The sequence below is a fragment of the Capra hircus genome, chromosome 15 (genome assembly GCF_001704415.2).
Source record: "Capra hircus breed San Clemente chromosome 15, ASM170441v1, whole genome shotgun sequence".
Taxonomy (NCBI): domain Eukaryota; kingdom Metazoa; phylum Chordata; class Mammalia; order Artiodactyla; family Bovidae; genus Capra; species Capra hircus.
The window spans coordinates 53,462,820-53,489,681 of record NC_030822.1 but is presented as its reverse complement, the minus strand read 5'-3'; the positions used below and the strand labels follow the sequence as shown (position 1 = coordinate 53,489,681).

The window sequence follows — 26,862 nt, the reverse complement described above, 5'->3', positions numbered from 1 at the left end:
AGATTTAAGGGGAAAGGATTTTTTTTCTAGGGGCGGGGTGTGGGACGGGGAAAGGTTCAAGCGGTTCTTTGAGGCCGTTAGTCCAACAGTTCTCTCTGAGACAGGCGGCCTCTTGGTTCCTGCCCTCGGCCTCCACCCTCAGCCCTCCCAGGAGCAAGATGGGAGCTAGAAAGGGGCACAAGCACGAGATGAGGATCAGAGTGTCAGAGTGTGGTGGGGATTTGGCCCGGGCAGGAATGGGGGCAGAACTCTGGCTCGAAGCCTTCCGGGAGATGCTCTTACCCGGGAAGGCACGCACCCCTGGGCGCTGTCCCACCTTCCACAGCAGGGGGTGGGGTGGGGGTGTTGGGGGAGGTGATGGAAGATTCCATCCCCTGTCTGTTCTCAGAAAGCGAGCCAAGACCCCGGCAGGGGAGGAAGGGAGAGATCTGGTGAGGTCTCCAGAGCTATTTTAAGAGGAGTTCCTTCTAAGTAAAGAGAGCCTGGCAGGGAGCGCCCCCCTCCCCCCACGGCTCCCCTCTCGCCCTTGCCTGCCGCCAGCCTCCCCCGCTCCCCCACAAGCCCTCGCGGCTCCTGTCCGGGCATTGCAGGTAACCGGGCTGGAGGGCAACCCTGCTGACTCGGCTTTTAGAGACAGACGAGGGGCTTTGCAGGGAGCCCCCCTCAAGCCCCCACCTCACAGCCTCTCCCACCAACCATGGACCGCTTGCATCTAACACCCCAGAGCTTATAACCCCCTGTTATAAACAGAGCCCCAACCTCAGGACCGCGGGACTGCAGAAGCCAGGGAGCTCTGCATGAACTCCAAGCTGAACGCCCCCAAATCCTTCTGCCTCTGGGGTTGGGGTTGTGTGGATGTGACCTGGACAGACGTTTGGGAACCTCTTTCTAGTGTACCTCGGTCTATTCGCTGCCCATCCTTACTCACTATTCTGCCCCCACCCCCAGCTCACTGCCGGCTTGCCCCAGCCACAGTCCCAGCATCCGCTGAAGTTTGTCAGGTGCTGAGGGGGTTAACCCGACACCGTGTACCTAAGGAACCAGTACTGGCCACCTTGCCTGCTGCTCCCCAGCCCACTGGGCATCTGAGTTGGGGTGGAGATAAACCCTTCCTGAACCCTCCTCACGCATCTCCACTTCCTAAGGGCTCTGGATGCAGGCAGGTAGGCAGCCACCTCCTCCATTCCTCCCCTCCTCTTTTTCTGTTTTCTGCCAGGTTCTTTCCAAACATCCTCTCTGGCAAAGGGGGGGGGGGTGGGGAGCCCCAGACAGATGAGCTCATTGGGAGGAGGAGGGCAGAGAGAGGAGGAAGCTGAAATATCCTGACCAGAGAGATGCTCACCGGACCATCCTAAGCTGGAGAGGGGTGTGTGCCCTCTTCCAGGACCAGGCTCCGCTTCCCTCACTGCAACTCAGAGATGGGGTGAGTCCTGGGCATCCCTTTATTCTGGGTCATTTTGGGGTGGGGTGTGAAGCCCCACAGCAGGATCTCTGCCACCCTGCTCAGCAGCCCAGAGATGTGTTTACCTCTCTGTTTCATGGGTTACCATGCCTCCTCACTGCCTTCCCATCAAGGGAGGATGGGGGCTCAGGAGGGCTGGGGGTCGGAGGCATAGGGAAGGTGGTCATTGATCGCAGGGGGACTGCTTTGTCAGCTGAATGGCCAGGCGTCCTCCCAGAACCCTAGACCTGGTCCTGCCACTGAGCTGGGCACTGGGACAGACTGACCAAACCGGAAGCATAAAATGGAACAGAGCGCCAGGCAAGGCTCCCTGGATGTTCTGGTCCCGTCCGCTATGAACATTTTAGTGCAGGAGCAGTGGGTCTTGTAAGGTGAGGGGAAAGGGAGGGCATGGAGTAGGAGTGGAGCTATGACAGGGGCGGAAGGTCAGGATTTAGCCGAGAGGAAGGGAAGCAGCATGGAGAGAGTCTGCCCGGAGTGAAGGGCCGCCTGGGGAAGTTGGAGTGAGACACAGGCCGAGGAGGAGGGGTAATGATAGAGGCAACTGGTCAGCAGGTGAAGAAGAGTTTTTATAGGTTTTCAGAAACCAGGAGAGGAGAGGGTGGCCGGCAGAGGCCAGAGCTGTTTGCACAGAGCTGTAGGGTCAAGGGCCAGGCCAGGCAGGGTGTTTGGGATGCCCCAGACATCCCAGTGGGAAGGCTTTGCCTCTGCTTCCAAACACTTTTACCCACCTCTTGTTGTCCACGGTCATTTTGAAAGTGGCTCCGAGTCACCCTTCCCCCACCCACTCCTAGGCCTCTGGGCTGCAAGAGGCTGGACCACTGCCCTTTCTCACAGTCTGATGTGATGGCTTTGGCTTCACTCCACCCTGGGTGTGAATTCTTTGCTAGTGTTTTCTAGCTGTGTCACCTTGAGTGTACACATACTTAGTTTAACAGAACCTTGGTCTCTTTAATCTGTAAAAGTGAGAAAAGAATGCATATTGGGGGAGTTGTCCTGAGGATTAAGCCAGCTGATGCACACAGAATACTGAGCTCAGGGCAAGGCAGAGTAGCTACTCAGTAAAAGTGATCATCCTTATTAGCCTAGCCAACTGTCACTCATCCCCCCAACCAACCCGGCCCCACCCTCCAAGCCCTCTGAGGCTGGATATGTCTCAGTGGTAAAGAATCTGCCTGTAATGCAGGAGACACACGGGTTCGATCCCTGGGTTGGGAAGATCCCTTGGAAGAGGGCGTGGCAACCCACTCCAGTATTCCTGCCTGGAGAATCCCCTGGACAGAGGAGCCTGGGGGGCTACAGTCCACAGAGTTGCAAAGAGCTGGACTCAGTGAAGTGACTGAGCATGCATGCATGAACCCGCCCATGCCCACAGCCCTCCCAACAGCATCAGCTCCTGTGAGAGCCCACACGGTATGCGTTTGAGCATGCTATGAGACAAGGATGGGGAGGCTGAAGACTATAGCAAAGTTGGGAGGGCAAGGGGAGGAGGTGGAAAGGATTGTCACCATTTTCTGCAGTTTTGCTTGAAGGACAAGGGATACTCTGCCCCTGCTGGAGGACCCAGCATTCAAGTTAGGCTTGGCGTGATCTGTGGAAGGAAGCTCCTAAGGGTTCTTAACTCCAAAATTCTACCCTCTCCCAGCCTATTTCCCACTGTGAATAGGCTTTTGCCACCTGCCCTCTCCCACCATTGCTAAGTCAAGTAAAGATGACCAGGGCAGGCAGGTAGCCGGATGCAGAGGCAGCCTGGGGTAGGGCATGACAGGAACACGGCAGCCAGACAGGAGTTTGCCCTTGCGTGTGTCCTGTTCATCTTCAGCCAAGCAAGAGTTAATCCCGCATCTGTCATTTGAATCCTAAGATGACGGTGGCAGAGGGACATTGCCAGTAAGTTTAGACAGCGTCTAAAAGTATGCCCTAATATATGCATCTTCTGGACAACACCCCCAAGCTAGGCTTGAAGACCTTCCGGGATCGCGATCTCATTACCTCAAAGAAACTCAACCCTCTGCACAGCTCTGACTTACGCTGGATCTATACCCGCCTGTCCGCCAGCTCTAATGTTTCATCCTGGGGCAGAACAGGACAAGGCTAATCCCTCTCCCCTGTGGCCACAGCCCTAACCACTTTTTGGCCATCAGCTGTGACATACACTTCCCCTCCGAGCGGAACCCACCCTCTTAATTTGTCCGTTTGCCCACAGGGGGCTCTCAATCTGTTGAGGCAAACAGTTCCTAGTCCTCATGCCACCTGTTCACAGGGAATTTGTCATGGCTGAGAAGCAGAGACAGCTACGGTCAGGACAAAGGTGATTTGCCAATGAGGCAAAAGGGAAAGCCCCTCCCATGGAATCCTGAGTTGCCAAGCGGAGCATCCAGTGTCCACTTGCCCCCCTTCCCTAGCACCTCATGGACCCTCAAGGTCATGATGGCCAGAGAAAAGAAGCTGCTTTGTGAGACTTCCCACCACTAGCCTAGTGGGAGCACTCAACTCATCCAGTCCCACCACCTCCATCCCAGTCTTTCTTTCTCCTAGACAGAGATGTCCTCGGCCCCCCAGAGGAGTGGGGTTCTAGGCTAGACTAATCTATTTGGGGACAAGTTTATGTGCCATGTCAAGATGCCAGGATCTAGTCTAAGATGAGCTTCCTTCCCCATCACCCTCTGGGACCCTCAATTACTGGGTGACTGGAGCCTGGGCTCCAAGGTGGTTGGAGCCTTGCACATCAGCGTGGTAGCAGGCATCATGGCGGGTGTCAGGATGAGTCTGTGCAGGGCAATAACACTAGGGCATCTGAGAAGCATGCCTGCAGAGCCCAGCCAGCATGGACCTTCTGAGGCCCCGAACTACTAAAGGAGGAAGAGGGCAGGAGAGTTAGTAGGGGCCCATGCCCCTCCATCCGGCTGCCCAGACCACATTCCACCAGGCCCTGCTTCAGCCTCCTCTCACCTAAAGGTTTCTAGATACCACCCCCACCCCTGCAAGATGGAAGGAAGACAAGCGGTCTAAGAGGGACTGGACGCAAACCAGCCTGAAGAAAGTCACTCTACTGGGGTGTAGAAGAGGACTCAGAAAGGCAACTAAAGCCAAGCTCTGTCAATAGCCTACTGTGTGACTTTGAGAGAATTACTTACCCTCTTTGAACCTCAGCTTTAAAAACTGCACCCTGACGAGAAGCCTGGGGCCTCTTCTTGTGCAACTCAAGCCCTCTGGGGAGGGGCAGGCAGGTGCCTGGGCTCGTATGGACTGCTGTGCTGAGCTGTGCCAAGTGCTAGGCCCAGACGAGGTGTGGGCTATGGGAAGAACAGGCGGCCTGGAGCCTGCTGGGAGATCCTGGATTGTCCTGGACTCATCAAGTGGCCTTAAGCAAGTCACTTCCCCAATCTGGTCCTCAGTTTCCCCTTCAGGATAATCAGGAGACTTGGTCAAGTAGTCCCTAGGACCCATCTGATGTAAAGATCAACTCCCTCCCTACTTCCGCCATTCTTCTGGGCTCTAAAACCTGTCCTAGAGACTCAGCCCAGCACACAAACTCCTGTTCCATGGCAGCTGGCTGTGGGCAGGCCAATGGCCTGAGCCCCACGGGGGCTCCAGTGGGAAGCCAAGGAGCAGTGGGGACGGGGAGGCTCTTGTAGCCACCTCAGCTGGGGGCCACGGGAGGCTGGTGAGCAATCCTGAACACCGGGGTGGGAGCTAGCCTTTCCTTGACACGGCAGTGCCTTCAGCAATCAGAAACAAACCTCCCCCTAGGCCCCAAGCAGGCTGGGCCCCAAAACATCAATTTAGGGGAGACACCTGAGCCAAACCCAGCCCTCCCAGAAGCCAGTTGTTGTTGTTTAGTCTCTAAGTCATGTCCAACTCCTTGTGACCTCATGGACTGTAGCCCACCAGGCTCCTCTGTCCATGGGATTTTCCAGGCAAGAATACTGGAGTGGGTTGCCATTTCCCCCTCCAGGGGATCTTCCCAACCCAGGGATCAAACACATTGGTCTCCTGCATTGGTGGGCGGGTTCTCTACCACTGAGCCACAAGGGAAGTCTCCCACGAGCCAGGCCCAGCTCTGAGGTGTCCTCCAAGGCTCTGGTGGAAAAGCCCTGGGCTGAGTTAGATGCTGTGTCCACCCAGAAGGAACCAGCCAGAATCCTAGCACCTTCTACTCCTGAGTCTACATCGCCTGCATCAGTTTCCCTGTTAGGTAAAGAAGCATCCTGTCTAACATCAGGTCCTTGGAAGGACTCACGGACTCTGAGGACAGACATCCTTTTAAACTAAGGTAGCTTCAGTTCTGTCAAATACCAACCACCTCTGCATAAGGCTGCCACCTTCTATCTGGCTTCTTTCTTGGGGAGCAGCTGCCAGCATTAGGACTATGAGTGTTAGGCTTGTCCTAGAATATTCTAAGATGCATCTAACCACTCACCGCTGGTGAAGGTCTCTGGATTACCGCGGAGCAGCAGAAATGAGAAAGAAACCAAGGAAAAAACAGGAACCAACCACTTCAGCATTCCCTTGACATTCAGAAAGTTGAGGATTTTCTTATTGGGTGAGCTTCCTAGGCAAGGGTGTGTGTGTACCTGTGTGTGTCTGTGCGTAAGAGAGAGAAAAATGCAAAGAGAAACATAAGAACAGGAGGTAAGAGAGAAAAAGACTGCATGTGCCTAGGAGAACCAGAACCCCGGGGCCAGGTGGTTGCTTTTGGTCCTAAATTGAGGGCTGACTCATCAACACATCCCTAGGATACACCGGTTCGCAGATGGGACACGAGCAATCTGATTTCTCCCTGCAGCCACCCTCGTCCATGAAGTTGCATGAGGGCAGACTCGGCACCAGATGTCGTCTATTTCCCTTGAGCCTGAAGCGGATGAAAGAGATGTCTGCCTAGTCAGACACAGCTTAGCAACAGGGAGCAGGAAGGATGGCCCATCCACCCTCGGAAAGAGCAGACAGCACCAGCATGACAGCCAGCCTTGGGGGCTTGCAGTGTTGCCATCCAGAAATAACCAAGAGCCCTCCAAGAAGTGGGTTTTTAGCCACCCTGTCCCCAGGGTGCTTGCCAGGTGGATGGAGTCGCCCAGGATTCTGGGAAGGCCACGAGGGGAAAAGGAGACGTCTGACAACAAGAGGGGAGCGGGATGACCTCATCCTTGATGGGGACCTGGCAGTGTCAGTGACATCACCAGGAAAGGAGTGACGGGGCCCATGTGAGGGTCCTGGCACTGCTTCAACTTGCCCAACCCCCTGAAAAAAGTCACAGTCGAGGGAGGTTCAGGGGAGACCGTCAGTTTATTGCAGCCAATACATCCAAGCAAGGAGACACGCTGTGGAAGAAACTCAGTCTGCTCCCAAAAGCAGACGCCTCACAGCGGTTGGGTCACAGAGGACCACCTGAGTTTCTCTCCCCACCACCTCTTCCATCACCACATAGCACATCAGTCCTAGAAAATGCATGAGTAGCTGTGTTTTCCCCTCCAAGTGCACAAACAGCCATGAGAACATTCCATAATTTGCCTTTGATGAATCAACTCAAAATATTAAGAAATGATTGTTTCTCCCCCACCCAGTGTAACTTTGGGGGTGGATGTAGTGAGATGTCCTATATTTGTATATATAATATATCTCTACCTATATATAGACTATGTACAAACGCATCGGCAAGCTTCAATAAAGGACAACATCAGCAAGAGGCACAGCAAAAGACACAGGCTGTCTATCCTTAAGACGCAGATAGGAAGAAAAATCTCTTGATTCATCACCCGTTCCAATTGCATTAAGCCATTCCTATGGCCTGGGACTATCTTTTTTGGACCTAGCCAGCACTTTCATTTGTCCATCTGCTTAACCTGACCTTGCAAATACTTACCAGCCCGGCCTCACCAAGGAGAGTCACAAGGAGAAATACGGATCCAGCTTCTCCTTTTTATAAATCGAGAATAAAGTGTGATTAGCCCAGAGCCAGGGGGCAGATAGCTATTTCCAAAGCCAGTTCCAAGGCACCTCAAGGCATTTCAGTCCTGAAAAAGTGTGCTTTGTTCTTCATAAGCTAAATTCCATGGGTTGGCCAGCCCACCTCTCTTTACAGGGACACTTAATTAGGAGAAAGAGACAGATAGGGGGTTCCGAGAGAGCAGGAGAGGCAGGAGCAGTTGAGAAAACCAGCAGAGTGCAGTGATGGGAATGTGCAGCCGGAAGCAGGGCTTGAGCCCCACGGTGCAGGAGGAGGTCCACTCTAGAAAGCAGGGTGCCGAGAGGACATCTCACCGGTCTCCCACCTCTACTCGCAGAAGCCCCATTTTGTTCCCAACCTCATCGCCTTAGGGGAGGTAGCTCCATGAGGCCTCTGGAAGAGACTCTTAAGAGGCTTAGGAAGAAAGAGCATATGAAGATGGGCACCTGGGACAAAGGTGGTTTCTGGCCCCTCCCCATCGGCTCGGGCGTCTGAGGCCCCTTGGAGAGGCATTACTCTCCCTAGGACCCTCCAAGTCAGGGCAGAAAAAGGAAGGAACCCAAAAGTCTCGGGCTTCCTTTATAGAGAGTAGAATTTCTTAGAATAAACTTAGGGAATCTTGCAAATAATTCCCCTAAATGTTATGAAAAAGAAGAGTTCCCAGCATCTGCACAGATCCTTCCTCATCCTGGAAGAAGAGAGCACTTAAGAAGTTGCCAAAAAAGCGAAATCTGCAAGGGGCAGATGTGTTGTTACAACCACCCTTGATCTTGGCTGGAGATCAAGGTGCCCACCACCCACCTCTCTCATCTCAGCTGGTTGGCTTCAAGGATGGGCAATGTCCACCCACCCCAGGTGTCCTGGGGGCTTAGCCCACCCCACATTGGCAGTGTGTTGATTGGCAGTTAGGTACTGATGACTTAGAATTTTCAGATGAGCTGGACTCATCCCACTCAGGAGCTCTCAGGCTGTGGCCCATCCCCAACTCTGTGCACACTCTGCCTGGCCTCTCACCCTCTTCCCTATTGTATCTTCCCTTTTTCCTTCCTTTCTTCCCTTCCCAGGGCCCAGATTCTGGAATCTCTTCCTTCTTCTCCTACCCCAGCCCTGGAAGCAGTAGCTGCAGAGGTGGAATTAGATGCACCAAAAAAAAAAAAAAAAAATCACCTTGGTTCCCCATAGTGCTGACCTAGCGGTTCCCAGCTCCGTTACGGTTTTGTGTACATCCCCAGCACCTGGCCCAGTGCCTGGCACATAGGAGATGCTCAATAAATGAATGGTGAGTTGAAGTGAATTAAAGTGAATCGTCCATACGCGATTGCTCTCTCCCCTTTGCTGGGCAGAGGCAGAGAATGGTCCCAGAGACTGTTGGAGTCCTGTCTTCACCCCATTTCCCCAGACTCCGGTTCTAGGGTTCTGGGCACTGACTCCCTCAGCCTGGGCAGCTCCGAGAAAGATTGGGAAGCTCTGCAGAGGGTCTGCTTGGGGCAGGGTGGGGCATTCCGGCAGCTCTGCCCTCCCACTGCCATCACCCCATCCCAGCCTTAGTCACAGCCCGAGGGCTGGACTCCCAAGAGGTGAGTGGGGCTGGAGGAGCCTGACTCCCTCTCCACATCTCTTCCACAAACTGTAGCTCTGTTGATTCAAACTGGAAAAGAAGAAACCCAAGGAGAAGCAGGCCCCTTGGTTTCTGTGAATGTGACCCTCAGTCTCCAGGTCTGTAGTATGGGTGACTAGGCTAGTTGATCTCCGAGGGCCTTCCAAGGCAGTTTCTCTCTGTCTCTCTCCCTCTCCTGAGGTTTAAGCAATTCCCTCTCTGTGTGAATAAAATGGCAGTGAAAGTTGGCTCCCCACAAATGCTACTCTGCTCTCCACAGAGACAGTCGTCCAGGCGGGGGAGGGTGTAACATGGCTCCAGATGTGACACGGCCACACGGTCTCAGAGGCTTCCCTCCCGGCTGAAAGCCGGGTGAAACCCTGCTGAGCGCGGGAAAGTTTGAGCAGGAGTCCCAGTGAAGCCTCCACTCTGCGCACAGCTCCTCCAATGTGCCCCCCCGCCCCCCGCCCTCATCTCCCCACCTGAGGCAGGCGGCTCCTGGCCCAGTGAGAGCCACCACCCGGGCCAGAAGGCAGTTGACCATGAACTCCATTCTACAACAGAGGCCCCAGCCCCTTGTCTCTCTCTCCTCTGACTTTGAAGTTCATCTCCTGTTGGTGGGTAACTGTGGTGAAAACAGACCACCAGCCAGACAGACCCCACCCCTGCCGCACGGCCTCACTCAGCAGCCCTTTGGTGCTTTTCTCGCCAGAAGTCCCAAAGGCTTGGCAGCCAGTGGAGACCCAGGGGCATCTGTGGAAGCAGACGAGGTGGGGAAGGGCGAGGAGTAGAGATCCCGGGGTCAAGGCTTGTCTCTGGCTGCCTCCAGCCCCGGCTCCCCTTCCTTCCACACCCAGGAAACGCACAGGTGTCCCCTTCAACAAGCCCCCAAGTTACAGGAAGGCGTCACCACCCTCATGACGAGGTCGCCCCGGGCTGGGAGCCGGGCCATGGGCCCCGCCCCCACTTGGAGGGGCAGCCCCAGAGGCCTGTCCCACCTTCAGGCCCCCTCTGGAGCCACCACCAGATCAGCCCACGCCCTGGGCAGGCTGGACAGCTGGCCCCCTCCTCTCTCTGCGCCCCTCCCCAGGCCTCCTGCCTCCTCTCAGGGGCTGGCAGTTTTCACCCCGCTTCTCCCTCCCCCCCACCCCCACCCAGGGCCCACACATCCCAGACCCCAGCAGGTTTCTCAAATCAAAGAGAGGTGGGTCACTCTTGGTGCAGGGGACAGGAAGGGAGGGGCTCAGGAGGAGGCCCCAGGCGGGCCGGGGGATCCTGGCTCGAGAGAAGCACACCGAGAGAGGGCAGGCGGGGCGGGGCGGGGCGGGGCGGGGCGAGGGTGGGAGGGGCAGCGCACGGGGCGGGGCCGCAGGGCCGCAGGGCCGCCGCCGTTACTTGGCGCCGTCGTCCGCGTTGCCCTCTCCGTCGGTCTTGCCCTCCTCCTCAGTCTTCAGGTCATCCGTGCTCAGTTTCTGCTCTTTTTTCCTCCTCACGCACTTCACCACCATCAGCACCAAGATGACCACAGCCAGAAAGCCTCCGACGGAGGCGCCCACGATCACGGCCACCGTGGAATCCCGCTCGGGGGGCTCTGGAGAAGGAGAGGAGACAGACCCGCTGAGCGGTAAGGCTGGAAAAGGGAGCCCCGCCCGCTGGCCTCTGCTCCCTGCAGCGCTCGCGGGGTGGTCCTGCCTTCACTCTCCTGCGGGAAAGCTAGCCATGGCCAAAAACCAACCCAGCCTCTCAGCGCCCCGCCCACCCCGTAATCCCAGGGCACCTGAAATCGCCAGGAGTGGGTGGTCCAATACTGTATTCAAGAGGATGGGCTTTGAGCCCAATGGACCCAATCTGAGTCCCAGTTGTACTGTTTTTCCTTTTTTTTTTCTTCCACACTTCTTAAGTAACATTTCTTTTCTTAAAAACTTCTCTTAAAATTTTTTAATTTTTAAAAAGTAAAATACAGAAAAGCTGCCGCACTCCCATATACTCTTCACAGTTTCACCAATTATTAACATTTTGGCAACGCTAACAAATTTGCCAATTTGTTTTATAAATTTTTATTCTATATTGGGGCATAGCCGATAAACAGTGTTGTACAGTTTCAAGTGAACATCGAAGGGACTCAGCCACACATGTACATGTATCCGTTCTCCCTGAAACTCCCCTCCCTTCCAGGCTACCACATAACATGGAACAGAGTTCCATAGGCTCTACAGTAGATCCTCACTGGTGATCCATTTTAAATATAGCAATGTCTGATTGCACTATTTTTTAAGTTCTCCTTTTTAATTAATTGTTTATTTGCACCGAATCTCAATTGCTGTATGTAGGATCCTTGGTTGTGGCATGTGGGATCTTTAGAGGCAGCATGCCAAGTCTTAGTTATAGCATGTGTGATCTAGTTTCCTGACCAGGGACTGAACCTAAGCCCTCTGGATGCAGAGTCTTAACCACTGGACCACCAGGGAAGTCGCTGTACTATTTATTGTGTGACCTTAGGTACCTTACATAGCCTTGGTTTTCTCATCTGTAAAATGGGGATGAGAAAGGGTTGTATGAAGATGAAATGAGATAATGCATATACAGAATTTACCTGTACCTACAACTGAGACATAGTAAGTGTCCAATAAATGAAAGCTGTTCTCAAGATTCTTAAGGTCATGATCATGATGGATAGCATCATCAGGACTCTCGGAGACACAGTCCTCAAGGACTGGAAGGAGTGAAACAGATGCCTTCCACCCAGCACACGCTGTGGCTCCCACCCCTCCGGAGGGCACAGCTTCTCCCAAGGCGCCCACTAGCCCTGCTGGAGAGTAGCAGGCTGGGAATGGGCAGGGCCCCCCCGCAGCCTCTCACCTTCCATGAGGACCTGCAGATAGATCTTGCCGTGGCCGCGGTGGCGGTCAGGCGGGTTCATGATGTAGCAGTTGTAGGTGCCCTCGTCCTCTAGCTGTACTTTCTTCAGGGTGACTGACACGTCATACTTGCTGGGGTTCCCCGAGAACTCCACGCGGTCTCGGAACCGCTCCAGCTTCAGATTAATGATCTTCATGCGGAACTGGAGGAACTGAGTGGGGGTGACGGGGGTTGGATGAGCGAGGAGCTGCAAGGACAGCAGGAACCCCCTCCTCCCTCCCCCCTCCTTTACCTGGAAGGGAGGCAGTCACCTCCAGATCTCTACCGCCCTCCCAGGGCCACCCAAGTGTGACAACACACCTCAGCTGACGCCCTGGGGAGCAGACAGCCCACCAGGGTATGCCGCAGTCCTGGTCCAAGGCAGGGACAGGTGGTGGGAAAGAGGGGCTTCATGCTGTGGGGCTCCTGCCTCCTCCCCCATCCCCTGCCACCATCCCAGGGCTCACCATCTCCTCGGAGCAGTTGTTACACTCCTGGTAAGTCCAGTTCAGGGAGAACTGTTTGTGGTTCACGGTGTAGCAGGAGTTGAAGGTGCAGGGCAGGCGGGCATCAGAGCCATTGAGGACGTTGAGGGTGTTAGGTACTGTGACTTCCATGCTCCTCCCTGGTGGCACTGTGGACAAAGTCACACTCAGTGAGGATTCTGGCTGACGCTGCCGGGGAGGGGACAGGTGCGCCTGGTGGGGAGTGGAGCAGAGCTCAGGCAGCTGGCTGAGTCCCTTGTGGCTGCAATTTGTCAGAGGGGAGTGGAGAGGGGGGCAAAACTCATAAGGGGTGCCTGATGTGGCCCTTGGAGAGAAGTGGGGGGAAAAACAAGGCTGGGGTGTAGAGAAATCAAGCATCTGTCAAGCCAGGGACAGACGGATGGCCTCAAGCCCTCCCTCCGCCTGACGACTGTTATGGCCGCCTGGAGGCTGAAGACCTTGGACAAGGCCTGCACTGTGCTGGCCTAGCTTTCCCCTTCCTCCCACCGCTTCCAACCGTCTCAGCAGAGCCCATGCCCTTCCAGCTGCAACTGCGGGGTCTCCAGAGGCAGGCAGCCTGGAAGACAGATGCAGAGGCCTCGACCCTCATACCCCAGGGCAGAGGAAAGCCTGGGCACTCAGCCCAGCCCAGCTCCCTCCTCTTCCCCAGGGTCCTGGTGGGGATGGCAGATGAACAACAGGAGGGAAGCAATACCCCAGAAGAACAAGCACAGTTCAAAGGGATCAACTGCTGGGTCTACAAGGACAGGAGTCCCTTTTGGAGACATCAGGCCTGGACTGCGAAATGCCAGGCTGGATGAATCACAAGCTGGAATCAAGATTGCCGGGAGCAATATTAACAAACCACACTTACGGCAGAAAGTGAAAAGGAACTAAAGAGCCTCTTGATGAAGGTGAAAGAGGAGAGTGAAAAAGCTGGCTTAAAACTCAACATTCAGAAAACTCAGATCATGGCATATGGTCCCATCACTTCATGGAAACAATATGGGGGGAGAAAATGAAAACAGTGGCAGATTATATTTTCTTGGGTTCCAAAATTACTGTGGACAGTGATTGCAGCCATGAAATTAAAAAAAGCTTGCTCCTTGGAAGAAAAGCTATGACAAACCTAGACAGCATATTAAAAAGCAGAGACATCACTTTACTCACAAAGGTCCATATAGTCAAAGCTATGGTTTTTCCATACTCATGTAGAGATGTGAGAATTGGACCATAAAGAAAGCTAAGTGCCAAAGAACTGATGTTTTTGAACTGTGGTGCTGGAGAAGAGTCTTGACAGTCCCTTGGACAGCAAGCAGAGCAAACCAGTCAATCCTAAAGGAAATCAACCCTGAATATTCATTGAAAGGACTGATGCTGAAGCTGAAGCTTCAATCCTTTGGCCACGTGGTACGAAGAGCTGACTCATTGTAAAAGACCCTGAAGTTGGGAAAGATTGAGGGCAGGAGGAGAAGAAGGTGACAGGATGAGATAGTTGGCTGACATCATCAATTCAATGGACATGTCTTTGAGCAAACTCTGAGAGATAGTGAAGGACAGGGAAGCCTGGCATGCTGTAGTCCATGGGGTCACAAAGAGTCAGACAGGACTCAGTGACTAAACAACCACACAGAAGAGAAATAGTAATACTAAGTATCAATCATTCATTCACCCATTTACCAAATATTTACCAAACATTTCTAAATCACCTTCTCTGCCCACCCCACCCCTCCAGACAGTCAGTCTAGGCCCCAGGGTTATTGCTGTGATACAGGCAGAGATGCTGTAACTGAGTTTGTATTCTAGGGAGGGGGGCAGATGTTAACAGGGAAAAGATAATAATGTAACTTTAGTGATACACAGCAAAGGCTGTAAATAATATAAGGTGCAGGGTGCTGTTTGACATCAAAAGTCAGGGAAGGCTTCCCCAAGGAGTGCCCGTAGGTGGGCCCCACTAAAGTGAGGGAGTGAGAAGTTTTCAAATTTTGAAGGAATCTGGGGCAGCAGAACATTCAGAGGAAAGTTCCAGTGGTTGGAATGAGCATCGCGAGTCTGGGGCACAACCCAGGAGGTGATCAAAGGGGCAGTTGGAAACAGCTGAGGCCCCAGACTTAGGCAGGGACCAGGCTGCCATTCTTCTGAGATAGGAAGCCACTAGAGGGTGCCCAGGGAGCAGCTAGGAGGCACGGAGTTCCCATTAGACACAGTTCAATCCTAGCTCTGCCTTCTGTCAGCTGGGAGAATGTGGGCAGGTTCTTCCACCTTCTGAGGCTCAGGCACCTCCTGTGTAAAATGCACCGATGATACCTACCTGCTGGGGTTATTATAACAATTAAATAAGACAAAACATAAGCCAAGTTCAGTTCAGTGGCTCAGTCATGTCCGACTCTTTGCGACCCCATGAATCGCAGCACGCCAGGCCTCCCTGTCCATCACCAACTCCCGGAGTTCACTCAGACTCACGTCCATTGAGTCAGTGATGCCATCCAGCCTTCTCATCCTCTGTCGTCCCCTTCTCCTCCTGCCCCCAATCCCTCCTAGCATCAGAGTCTTTTCCAATGAGTCAACTCTTCGCATGAGGTGGCCAAAGTACTAGAGTTTCAGACTTAGCATCATTCCCTCCAAAGAAATTCCAGGGCTGATCTCCTTCGGAATGGACTGGTTGGATCTCAAGAGTCTTCTCCAACACCACAGTTCAAAAGCATCAATTCTTCGGCACTCAGCTTTCTTCAAAGTCCAACTCTCACATCCATACATGACCACTGGAAAAACCATAGCCTTGACTAGGCAGACCTTTCGTCAGCAAAGTAATGTCTCTGCTTTTGAATATGCTATCTAGGTTAGTCACAACTTTTCTTCCAAGGAGTAAGCATCTTTTTTAATTTCATGGCTGCAGTCACCATCTGCAGTGATTTTGGAGCCCCCAAAATAAAGTCTGACACTGTTTCCACTGTTTCCCCATCTATTTCCCATGAAGTGATGGGACCGGATGCCATGATCTTCGTTTTCTGAATGTTGAGCTTTAAGCCAATTTTTTCACTCTCCTCTTTCACTTTCATCAAGAGGCTTTTTAGTTCCTCTTCACTTTCTGCCATAAGGGTGGTGTCATCTGCATATCTGAGGTTATTGATATTTCTCCTGGCAATCTTGATTCCAGCTGCTGCTTCTTCCAGCCCAGCGTTTCTCATGATGTACTCTGCATAGAAGTTAAATAAGCAGGGTGACAATATACAGCCTTGACATACTCCTTTTCCTATTTGGAACCAGTCTGTTGTTCCATGTCCAGTTCTAACTGTTGCTTCCTGACCTGCATATAGGTTTCTCAAGAGGCAGGTCAGGTGGTCTGGTATTCCCATCTCTTTCAGAATTTTCCACAGTTTATTGTGATCCACACAGTCAAAGGCTTTGGCATAGCTGATAAAGCAGAAATAGATATTTTTCTGGAACTCTCTTGCTTTTTCCATGATCCAGCGGATGTTGGCAATTTGATCTCTGGTTCCTCTGCCTTTTCTAAAACCAGCTTGAACATCAGGAAGTTCACGGTTCACGTATTGCTGAAGCCTGGCTTGGAGAATTTTGAGCATTACTTTACTAGCATGTGAGATGAGTGCAAGTGTGCGGTAGTTTGAGTATTCTTTGGCACTGCCTTTCTTTGGGATTGGAATGAAAACTGACCTTTTCCAGTCCTGTGGCCACCGCTGAGTTTTCCAAATTTGCTGGCATATTGAGTGCAGCACTTTCACAGCATCATCTTTCAGGATTTGAAATAGCTCAGCTGGAATGCCATCACCTCCACTAGCTTTGTTCGTAGTGATGCTTTCTGAGGCCACTTGACTTCACATTCCAGGATGTCTGGCTCTAGGTGAGTGATCAGACCATCGTGATTATCTTGGTCGTGAAGATCTTTTTTGTACAGTTCTTCTGTGTATTCTTGCCACCTCTTCTTAATATCTTCTGCTTCTGTTAGGACCACACAGAAGCATGGCCAAGAGGAGCTACCCCTTGCCCAGAGTCAGAGGCAGTGACTGAGAGCGTCAGGCTGAGATGGCACAGGAGCGGCCGAGAGAAGCTACCCAGCGTCTGAGGTCAGGGGCTGCAGCCGAGATGAGCTACCCCATGCCCGAGGTCAGGGGCGGCAGCTGAGATGAGCTACCCCACGTCCAAGGAGCAGCGGCTGTGCAAGCCCAGGAGGGCTGAGAGGAGCTACTCCACGTTCAAGGTCAGGAGGGGCGACCATGAGGAGATACCCCTTGTCAAAGGTAAGAAAAACCCAAGTAAGATGGTAGTTGTTGCCAGAGGGCATCAGAAGGCAGACACACTGAAACCATAATCACAGAAAACTAGCCTATCTGATCACAGGGACCACAGTTTTGTCTAATTCAATGAAAGTAAGCCATGCTGTGTGGGGCCACCCAAGACAGACGGGTCATGGTGGAAAGGTCTGACAGAATGTGGTCCACTGGAGAAGGGAATGGCAAACCACTTCAGTATTTCTTGCCTTGAGAACCCCATGAACAGTATGAAAAGACAAAATGATAGGATACTGAAAGAGGAACTCCCCGGGTCAGTAGGTGCCCAATATGCTACTGGAGATCAGTGGAGAAATAACTCCAGAAAGAATGAAGGGATGATGCTCAACATCACTCATTATCAGAGAAATGCAAGTCAAAACCACAGTGAGGTACCAGTTCATGCCAGTCAGAATGGCTGCAATCCAAAAGTCTACAAGCAATAAATGCTGGAGAGGGTGTGGAGAAAAGGGAACCCTCTTACACTGTTGGTGGGAATGCAAACTAGTACAGCCACCATGGAGAACAGTGTGAAGATTCTTTAAAAAACTGGAAATAGAACTGCCTTATGACCCAGCAATCCCACTTCTGGGCATACATACCGAGGAAACCAGAATTGAAAGAGACACATGTACCCCAATGTTCATCGCAGCACTGTTTATAATAGCCAGGACATGGAAGCAACCCAGATGTCCATCAGCAGACGAATGGATAAGAAAGCTGTGGTACATATACACAATGGAGTATTACTCAGCCATTAAAAGGAATACATTTGAATCAGTTCTAATGAGGTGGATGAAACTGGAGCCTATTATACAGAATGAAGTAAGCCAGAAAGAAAAACACCAATACAGTATACTAATGCATATATATGGAATTTAGAAAGATGGTAACGATAACCCTGTATGCGAGACAGCAAAAGAGACACAGATGTATAGAACAGTCTTTTGGACTCTGTGGGAGAGGGCGAGGGTGGGATGATTTGGGAGAATGGCATTGAAACATGTATAATAATATCATATATGAAACAAATTACCAGTCCAGGTTTGATGCATGATACTGGATGCTTGGGGCTGGTGCACTGGGACGACCCAGAGGGATGGTACGGGGAGGGAGGATGAAGGGGGGTTCAGGATGGGGAACACGTGTATACCCGTGGCAGATTCATGTTGATGTATGGCAAAACCAATACAATATTGTAAAGTAATTAACCTCCAATTAAAATAAATAAATTTATATTTAAAAAAAAAAATGAAGGGATGGCGCCAAAGCAAAAACAATACCCAGTTGTGGATGTGACTGGTGATAGAAGCAAGGTTCGATGCTGTAAAGAGCAATATTGCAAAGGAACCTGGAATGTCAGGTCCATGAATCAAGGCAAATTGGAAGTGGTCAAACAGGAGATGGCAAGAGTGAACGTCGACATTCTAGGAATCAGCGAACTAAAATGGACTGGAATGGGTGAATTTAACTCATATGACCATTATATCTACTACTGCAGGCAGGAATCCCTTAGAAGAAATGGAGTAGCCATCATGGTCAACAAGAGTCCGAAATGCAGTACTTGGATGCAGTCTCAAAAATGACAGAATGATCTCTGTTCATTTCCAAGGAAAAACATTCAATATCACAGTAATCCAAGTCTATGTCCCAACCAGTAACGCTGAAGAAGCTGAAGTTGAACGGTTCTATGAAGACCTACAAGACCTTTTAGAACTAACACCCCAATAAAGATATAAACCAAAGGGTAGAGGAATTCCCTGGCAGTCCAGTGCTCAGGACCCACACTTCACTGCGGTGGCTGGGGTTCAACCCCTGGTTGGGGAAGTTAAGATCCCACAAGCTGCACAGCATGGGCCCCCAAAAAATAAAAAATAAAGCAAAAGGTAGCCTAAATTCTCCTCAAGCTCTGTCCCATAGAAGGAAGGGCTTCCGGGGCACTCTCCTGGCAGCGGCACCTTGGAGCCTGGCCCCTCAGGATACCCTTGGAACTCCCTGGGATCTGGCACATGGCACTCCTTCTGCAGAAGCTGTTTTTTGTGCCAAGCTGCGGAGGCCCCACCCCAGGCACTGCAGCCTGGAAGCAGGGATAGCAAAGTCCTTCCGCTCAGCTCATCCCTCGGGATGAGTGGCCAGGGCCCAGCAGGCACCACTTAAGAACAGGGGATGCTCAGAAATGCTGGCCCCGAAGGTCAGGATCTAACCATAGACAACGGGGACAGACAGGCGGCCCCGCCTGCAAGGACAGGCTGCTAGGTGTGCTGACGTGCACATCAGGGGAATATGAACTGGGGAGGCTGAGCACCGGCCCAGAAGAACAAAGCCCAGTTCTTACCTCCTCACTCACAGCCGTTATGAAAGCACCGAGCATAGCGCCAGGCTAGGAGGAGGTGTGCGGAAAATGCCATCTCCACCCCCGCTCTGCAGAGGCAGGGGAATCTGCAGGGAAGGAGCCTGGCAGGGCCTTGTCCTGAGCTTACCTCATATCCCGGGAACACCTTGCTTCTCTAGCACCTTCCCTGGGAAGGGTCTGCCCTTTCCCAGAGCTCCTGAGCAAAAGGAGCCTCCAAGTGACGTTAGGAAGTAGGTCGGGTGAATCTGGGTGACCCATCCCTGCCTCTGTCCCGCCCCAACCCACGACATCACTCCACACACAGAACTTGAACCCTACCAGGAAACCCCTCCATCTTGAAGAAGCTAGCACCCTTCGGGGAGGTCGGGACCCTGGGGAGCGAGGGGCCTTTTCTGGCCCGCCGGAGAGAGGCAGACAGAGATGCAATGCGGGTCCCTCCTGCATCCCTACCGCACGTCCAGTAGGAGGCACCAGGCGGACACGTGTGCCCTCTAGCGGCCAGAGAGGTCAACCGTCAATTCCCAACTACAGAGAGGGAAACTCAGGAATTGTATCAACAGATCCAGCTCCATCATCTTACCAACGAGGAAAGGGAGGCCTGAGAAAGACACACAGTGGATAGGGACAAGCCGGGGCCAGAGTCAACCATCAATTCCCAACTGCAGAGAGGGAAACTCAGGAATTGTATCAACATATACAGCTCCATCATCTTACCAACAAGGAAAGGGAGGCCTGAGAAAGACACACAGCGGATAGGGACAAGTCGGGGCCAGAGTCATGGTCCCTGACTCCCTCTCCAGCGCCTACTTCCACCTGAGGCCTCCCAGGATCCCAGCTCAGGGCAAAGTCTTAACGTCCTTTCACCAAGCCAGGCAGTCCTTAAAGATGAGTAAGTCATCATGCAACGCAGGCAGAGCTCTGAGCAAACTTCTGGGCTCCTGATGAACTCTGCTGCTTCAGGAAAGTAGCGGAATCCACAGCTAAGGCCACAAAAGGACTTCATAATAACAAGGCCCTTACCATGTGCCAGGCTCTGTTTAAGCACCCTACAGATATCGCCCTATGACCACCCCACTTTCCAGGTGAAGAAATGGAGCACAAAGAAGTTAAATGAATAGCCCAAGTTCACAGCTAGTAAGTGACAAAGCTAGATTGGAACCCAGGCTGCCAGGCTCCAGACAGAGAGGGTCGAGGGGTGGAGACTGCATGAGGGTGTGGGTTTTGTTCCAAGGGGTCCCAGAGACCAGGCCTCCTGCTGTCTGCAAGGCAGGTCCTGCGCCATAACTGTCAGCCCCCAGGCTGGACAGAGGGGAATGGTCTTATTTAAAATGAACTTCCATACAAGAGGGGGCTTCCCAGGTGGTACTAGTGGTAAAGAACCTGCCTGCCAATTCAGGAGACGTAAGAGAAGTGGGTTCGATCCCTGGGTTGGGAAGACCCCTGGCGGAGGGCATGGCAACCCATTCCAGTATTCTTGCCTGGAGAATCCCATGGACAGAGGAGCCTGGTGGGCTATAGGACCACAAAGAGTCTGACATGACAGAAGCAACTTAGCACACGTGCACCATACAAAGGGAGCCCATGGTTGTCCCATTTGGTACCAGGTCTGGAGCCTGGGTCTCCTGAATTCCAGCTCACAGAAAGGATATGATCAACAGGGGTACAGTCAGGATGTGGCTTTTGAGCTTAGTTCAAAAACATTACCAGGGCCCAGACCCCCTCATTTTCTCCTAGGCGCATCTGGGCACCGTGGGCCCCATGTCATACAATGGCCCATCCTGCAGAGATCATGAACATTTGCTCATTACCTACACTTTCCTACAGAGACTAGAAATTAATTCTCCTCATGCCTCCTTCCAGTCTATGAGGTAGATTATTTTTTTCTTGGTTAAAAAAAAAAAAAAAAAAGGCTTGTCTAAGCAGAGAAGTTACCTCCCACCCTTCTGGAGCACATGGCCTCCTGCCGCCCCTGACTCGCAGGCAACTGTGACATGCAGTGCATCTTCCGGGCTGCCTCACCATTTAGACCCGTCACCTCAGGGCTCCCCTCCCAGGCCAGGCCACTCCCAACAGCCATGAGAGCCTTGTCCTCATCACCCCTCATCACCAACCACCGCGGGCTCCCTGGTACTTTCAGGACCTCGGCCAGGCTCCTGGGCTTCCAAGCCCTTTACCATCTGGGGCCAACCAGCATCCCAACCTCGTTTCCACCTCCCAACCCTCCACACTTCCTCCACTCCAGTGACTCCAGGGTTCTTGTGGTGGTTTAGTCGCTAAGTTACGTCCAATTCTTGTGACCCCATGGACTGTATCCTCCTGGGCTTCTCTGTCCATGGGGTGCTCCAGGCAAGAATATTGGAGTGGGTTGCCATTCCCTTCTCCAGAGTTATTACTTTTCTGAAAACACCGCCTTCTTCCACTCCTCCATGCCTTTGCACAAGTTTTTGCTCCAGATTGGGACGCTCATTCACCCTGCTACACCTGAGCCCTCCTGCTTATCCTGCAGACCCCAGCTAACAAGGCATCACTTCCCCAGTGCCTGAACCTTCTCCCCAGCCTTCCAGACCCGGAGGCAGAGCTGTATCGTGGCCAAGACCAGTGCTCTCGTACCCTGCTCTGATCTCAGGCAAGATGGTTCACCTCCCAACACCTCAGCTTCCTCATCTGTAAAACGGGAGACAACAATAGGCCCCACCTCCTAGGGCTGTTGTGAGGATTAAATACCAAAGCATAAAGCTCATGGCAGTGCCTGGTACATGGTCAGCCTCACCAAAGGTTAGCTGCTGTTACTATCACCATTGCTGTGGCTTTATAGCACGTGTGATGTGGCATTGTTATTTATGTTGCCAAATCCCTCAGGAGACTCTGTGGAGCTGATTCTTATCCATCTTGGCATCCCTGGACTTAGAACAGTGAATGACACACAGTGGACCCTCAATAAAAGTCTGTCGGGGGAAGGGAAGGCCTTTTCCCCCATGTGTTCATGTACAGTGGGCTTGAGTGAGGACCAGACTCCACTTTCTAGGCCTCACCTAATATGACCCAGGGGCTTCCCAGGTGGCTCAGTGGTGAAGAATCCACCTGCCAAGCACAGGTTTAATCCCTGGGTCGGGAACATCCACTGGAGAAGGAAATGGCACCCCACTCCAGTATTCTTGCCTGGGAAAATCTCATGGACAGAGGAGACTGGCAGGCTACAGTGTCCACCAAAGAGTCAGACACGATTTAGTGACTAAAGAACAACATAATCCAGACTTTGGTGACCAGTCCAGTGACTACGGAGCTGAGGGTCTTGAGAAAAACTCTAGGAAAGATCAATCAATTGGATTGCTTCCAACTGAGAACTAGTCTTAGGTTGACCAACCAGCAGGTTGACCAGCTGTCCCCTGCCCCTTTGTCGGCTCTGTAGTCATCCTCACAAACCCAGCCCCTGTCATAGCCCCACCCTTATCACTTCACTTGTGGCATCCCTCCATCTCAGGGACCATTGCTGCTACAGCCATCAAAGTTCCTTATCCACCTGACTCCTTGGCCTTGGAGTGCCAGAGCATGCCTCATCACAGCACCAACCAAGTTCAAGTTCAAGGTCCTCACTCTTGCATCCTCCCCACATCCAGGTTTGCAGAAGCTTTAGTTTCCTCCCACCACCACATCACAGCCTCCACACCCTGACTTCTTCACCCCAGACTCCATCTTCCCCTGAGCCACACCCTGGTTCTGGTCCCCCAAACACTTTCACTTTTTTCACTTAGGGAAGGCTCTCCTTCCCACAGGAAGCTCTCTCTAACTCCTGGAAGAGACCGCGTGTCCTGTTCCCCATCTCCTTATACACTGGTCACTCACCCAGCTCCCCTCTTTTTGCCCATATTTAAGATTCTTTAATCCAAATTATTGTTAGCATGTGCTGTGCTTAGTCGCTCAGTTGTGTCTGACTCTTTGCAACCCCATGGACTGTAGCCCACCAGGCTTCTCTGTCCATTGGATTTTCCAGGCAAGAATATTGGAGTAAGTTGCCATTTCCTCCTCCAGGAGATATTCCCAACCCACAGATCGAACTCAGGTCTCCCGCATTGCAGGCGGATTCTTTACCGTCTGAGCCACCAGGGTAGCCCGAGAATACTGGAGTGGATAGCCTATCTGCTCTCCACGGGATCTTCCTGACCCAGGGATCAAACCAGGGTGTAGTGCGTTCCAGGCTGATTCTTTACCAGCTGAGCTAACCCAGAAGCCCATTTTTAGCATAGCAGTACCATTTCTCAAACATTGGGGGGCAGTAAAGTTCAGTGGTTAAGAATGGGCTGAAGTCAAACAACCAAGGGTCCAAATCTCAACTCCCTTTAAACTATTCCTGTGACCGTATTGGGCAAGTTACTTATCTGTGCCTGTTTCCCTATCTATCTGCAACATAAGAATCACGGAGAAGGCAATGGCACCCCACTCCAGTACTCTTGCCTGGAAAATCCCGTGGACGGAGGAGCGTGGCAGGCTGCAGTCCATGAGGTCGCAGAGTCGGGCACGACTGAGCGACTTCACTTTCACTTTTCACTTTCATGCATTGGAGAAGGAAATGGCAGCCCACTCCAGTGTTCTTGCCTGGAGAATCCCAGGGACGGGGGAGCCTGGTGGGCTGCTGTCTATGGGGTCGCACAGACTCGGACACGACTGAAGCGACTCAGCAGCAGCAGCAGCAGCAGCATGAGAATCACAGCATGTCTACCCCACATGATTACCGACTGCCTCAGGACTAAACAAGATACCCAGTGCATGGGCATGTGAAAAGCATTCATAAATGTTAACTATCATTGAGCATCTGCTGTATGCCAGACTCAAAAACACCCAGGCAGTAGATATTCTTCAGTTCACCCAGGAAAGAGGTGAGTAACTTCGCAATAATATGAAGTAAATGACAAAGGTGGCTTTAAACCCAGATGGAATCCAAGGCTCATGCTCTTTCTACCACCTTAGCTTCTGTAACACTGTTAATACATCCAATAATCCAGCAAAGCTCATTTGCCTTGCAGGCTGCCAGGGGCCCTGTGCTGTCTCTGTTTAGCACTCCGGCCCAATAGCCAGCATGTATGCTAAATCACTTCAGTCATGTCCAACTCTTTGTGACCCCATGGACTGTAGCCTGCCAGCTTCCTCTGTCCATGGGATTCTCCAGGCAAGAATACTGGAGTGGGTTGCCATGCCCTCCTCCAGGGGATCTTCCCCACCCAGGGACTGAATTTGTGTCTTTTATGTCTCCTGCATTGGCAGGCAGGTTCTTTAACTCTAGCGCCACCAATAGCCAGCACAGCTTGCCAGAGAAGGAGAGAGAAAGAGGGTTAAAGAGAGGGAGTGAGAGAGACTTTGTGATAGGGAATATTCCCACTGACAGCCCTTGGACTGGATCCTCAATTGCTATGCCCTCAATGAGTAAGTGTAAGAGCAAAAGTGAAACTACCTAGACAGCAGGTTTGCAAGTAACTCCCTCACCCACCTACCCACTAGGAAGTCCATGAGAAGCCAGGTATGAAATTAGCATTTGGATCTCTTGACAGTCTGCAAGCGGGGTGGTGGGGGCAGTGCTGGGCAGTTTGGAGACATGATCTAAAGGGCCACAACCACCCTCAGTCCATGAGTTGATTTTTTTTTCTCCTGATCCCTTCACCTGACCCCTCCTCCACTCCATCTGGCCCAAGCCAGAGAGCTTCTTCATCAGTGCCTGCTTCAGCAGTTCTCATCCCAATTTCGAGATCATTCCTCAAGCCTGCTTCCCACCTACGCCCCTACACACAGCAACAAATCAGTGGTACAGATTTCCAGGAAGCCAGACCCAGACTCAACTTTCTGCCCCCTACTCCACCACTGAATACTCTTCAATACCCTAAATCCGCCAGATTCTGAAGATTCACAGACATTAAGTCCCAGATCATCTGCAGCTGAAAGCAAAAATCCATGAAGAGGCTCTGCAGATCAACCTACCCTCTGCCCCCACCCCCACACAGGTCCATTTCAGGGAAATCCACAGAAAAATCACTTCTCTTGACACCTCCGGGGAACACTCGGATCCCCTGACCCAGCGTTTCTGGGACCAGCTCACCCCAGCATTATGCGGTCCCCCAGACTGCATTATGCCGTCCCCCAGTCCCAGCACCTCTCTCCCCAAGGACACCAAGGGAAGCGCAAGCAATGTCTTCTTTCCTGCCCCCGGCCCCCATCCTCCTCCTGTTGCAGCTGCACTTCTGGACCCCTCAGGAGCATGCAGATGTGCAGTCTAACTTACCCAAAGAGAAAAAGAGACTGAGCCCCGTGAGACTGAAGGCAGGGCGAGGTAGCCAGGCATTTCTGTGCATTTTCAGACTGAGATGTTAGTCGGGTGGGATAGGGGAGAGGGTGATTTGAGGGGCCGAGGGCTACGAGGGAGGAATGGTTAGATGCTAAAAAAAAAAAATGCACAGATGTACTTCAAAGACACATACAACATTAAGGAAGCTTTATTTCCATCTCTCTAATATGGCCGGCTTGTATGTTGCTGCTAAAAAGAGAGAGGGAGTGTGGAAGGGAGAGAGAAAAAAGTAGATGGAGTAAATTTTGTGGTTAGTGGATTTCGAAAAGCAGGTGGGAGGGCATAAAAAAGTCTTTCTGCAAAGAAAGAAGTCCCTCCAACAGCAGCACTGAAGTATAGCCTGCCTTTCTCCTTCACTGGGATGACTGTTGGGGTTTGAAAGCTGTTTGAGGAACCCACTTATCTCAAAGCTGCTGAATCCTTTTTTGGGGGTGAATTCTTTTTTGTCATTTAAAAACACCCAAAAAAGGAGATGATAATATTTGTTTACTTGGAATGGTTTCAGGAAGTAGGCTGGGAGATTTTCAGGAAGTAAGAACTTCCTCATTTTTCTAGCATTTCCACTGAAAACAGAACAGCAGATTGGTGTGAAAATGTCTAGGAGACCTTATAATCAAATGTAATGTGAACTTTTGGGGAATCCTGATTCAATCAAATCAGTAGTAAAAAGACATTGTTGAGATCACTGGGGAGAAAACAAATATGGACTGGGTGTTAGATTACATTAATGAAGAATACTTCATTTTGGGGGTGTAATAAAAAAAATTGTGGTTATGTTCTTTAATGTTTTTTTCTGTTATACGCACTGGAATGTTTATAGTTGAAATGATAGGAGGGATGAAATTTGCTTTAAAATATTCCAAGAAAAAAAATTATGGGGGGAGGTCGGTGACACAGGAGACGTAGTCTTTGTTGATTGTTGAAACTAGTGATGGGTGCAAAGGTTTACTGTATGTTCACTTTTCTGTTGTGTATGTTGGAAAGTACTTCCTTCGGAAAAAAAAGGAAAAAGCTAAAATCATAAGTAAGAGAACTTGGGGTGTAGTACCCACTCTTCCAAGGAGACATTTGAGGAGAACACAGACTCATGCAGCCACTACAGGCACTTGTGACGGGCCACTGAAGAACCAAGAGGGAGCCACTTGCATCTTAGAGTATTAACTCTGTACCAAGTCTCTACCTCATTATAAGCCGGGAAGAAGTGATTTCTTCTCTTGTTTTTAAGTTTATTTTTTAACTGGAGTGTAATTTCTTCACAATGTTGTGTTAGTTTCTGCCATACAACAACAAGAATCAGTATACAAATATCCTCTCCCTCTTGAGCCTCCCTCCCACCTCCCCCCATCCCAGCCTTCTAGGTTGTCACAGAGCACCAAGTTCAGCTCCCTGCGTTATACAGCAGCTTCCCACTAGCTGTCTAGTTTACACAGGGTAGTGAAAAAGGAGACGCATGCCCACCCCCCAGGGTAAAGCAATTGGAGATTCATTCCCTGTGGAATA

General features: G+C 51.6%; 1 protein-coding gene across 3 annotated transcripts; it reads right to left on the bottom strand.

Annotated features, from left to right (window-relative positions):
* On the bottom strand, positions 6,730–25,723 carry SCN2B (sodium voltage-gated channel beta subunit 2). 3 transcript variants are annotated; one of them, XM_013969560.2, is made up of 4 exons: positions 25,300–25,719; positions 12,372–12,538; positions 11,866–12,076; positions 6,730–10,597 (listed from the first exon to the last, which is right to left on the bottom strand). In XM_013969560.2, exons 1-4 carry the CDS (start codon positions 25,367–25,369, stop codon positions 10,398–10,400), a joined length of 648 nt encoding a protein of 215 aa, XP_013825014.1. In that variant the 5' UTR covers positions 25,370–25,719; the 3' UTR covers positions 6,730–10,397. The 3 variants fall into 3 exon arrangements, with proteins under 3 accessions (XP_013825014.1, XP_017915214.1, XP_017915215.1); XM_018059725.1 differs by having other exon boundaries at positions 10,339–10,597; positions 12,372–12,602; positions 25,300–25,723; XM_018059726.1 differs by having other exon boundaries at positions 10,342–10,597; positions 25,496–25,721.

Coding starts and splice junctions, on each gene's coding strand:
- SCN2B (XM_018059725.1), bottom strand. CDS start 25,359: ATGCCTGGCTACCTCGCCCTGCCTTCAGTCTCACGGGGCTCAGTCTCT. Junction 12,603..25,299: donor CAGTCTCTTTTTCTCTTTGG/GTAAGTTAGACT, acceptor ACTCCCCACCAG/GCGCACCTGTCCCCTCCCCG. Junction 10,598..11,865: donor TCTGCAGGTCCTCATGGAAG/GTGAGAGGCTGC, acceptor CTCCTTCTCCAG/AGCCCCCCGAGCGGGATTCC.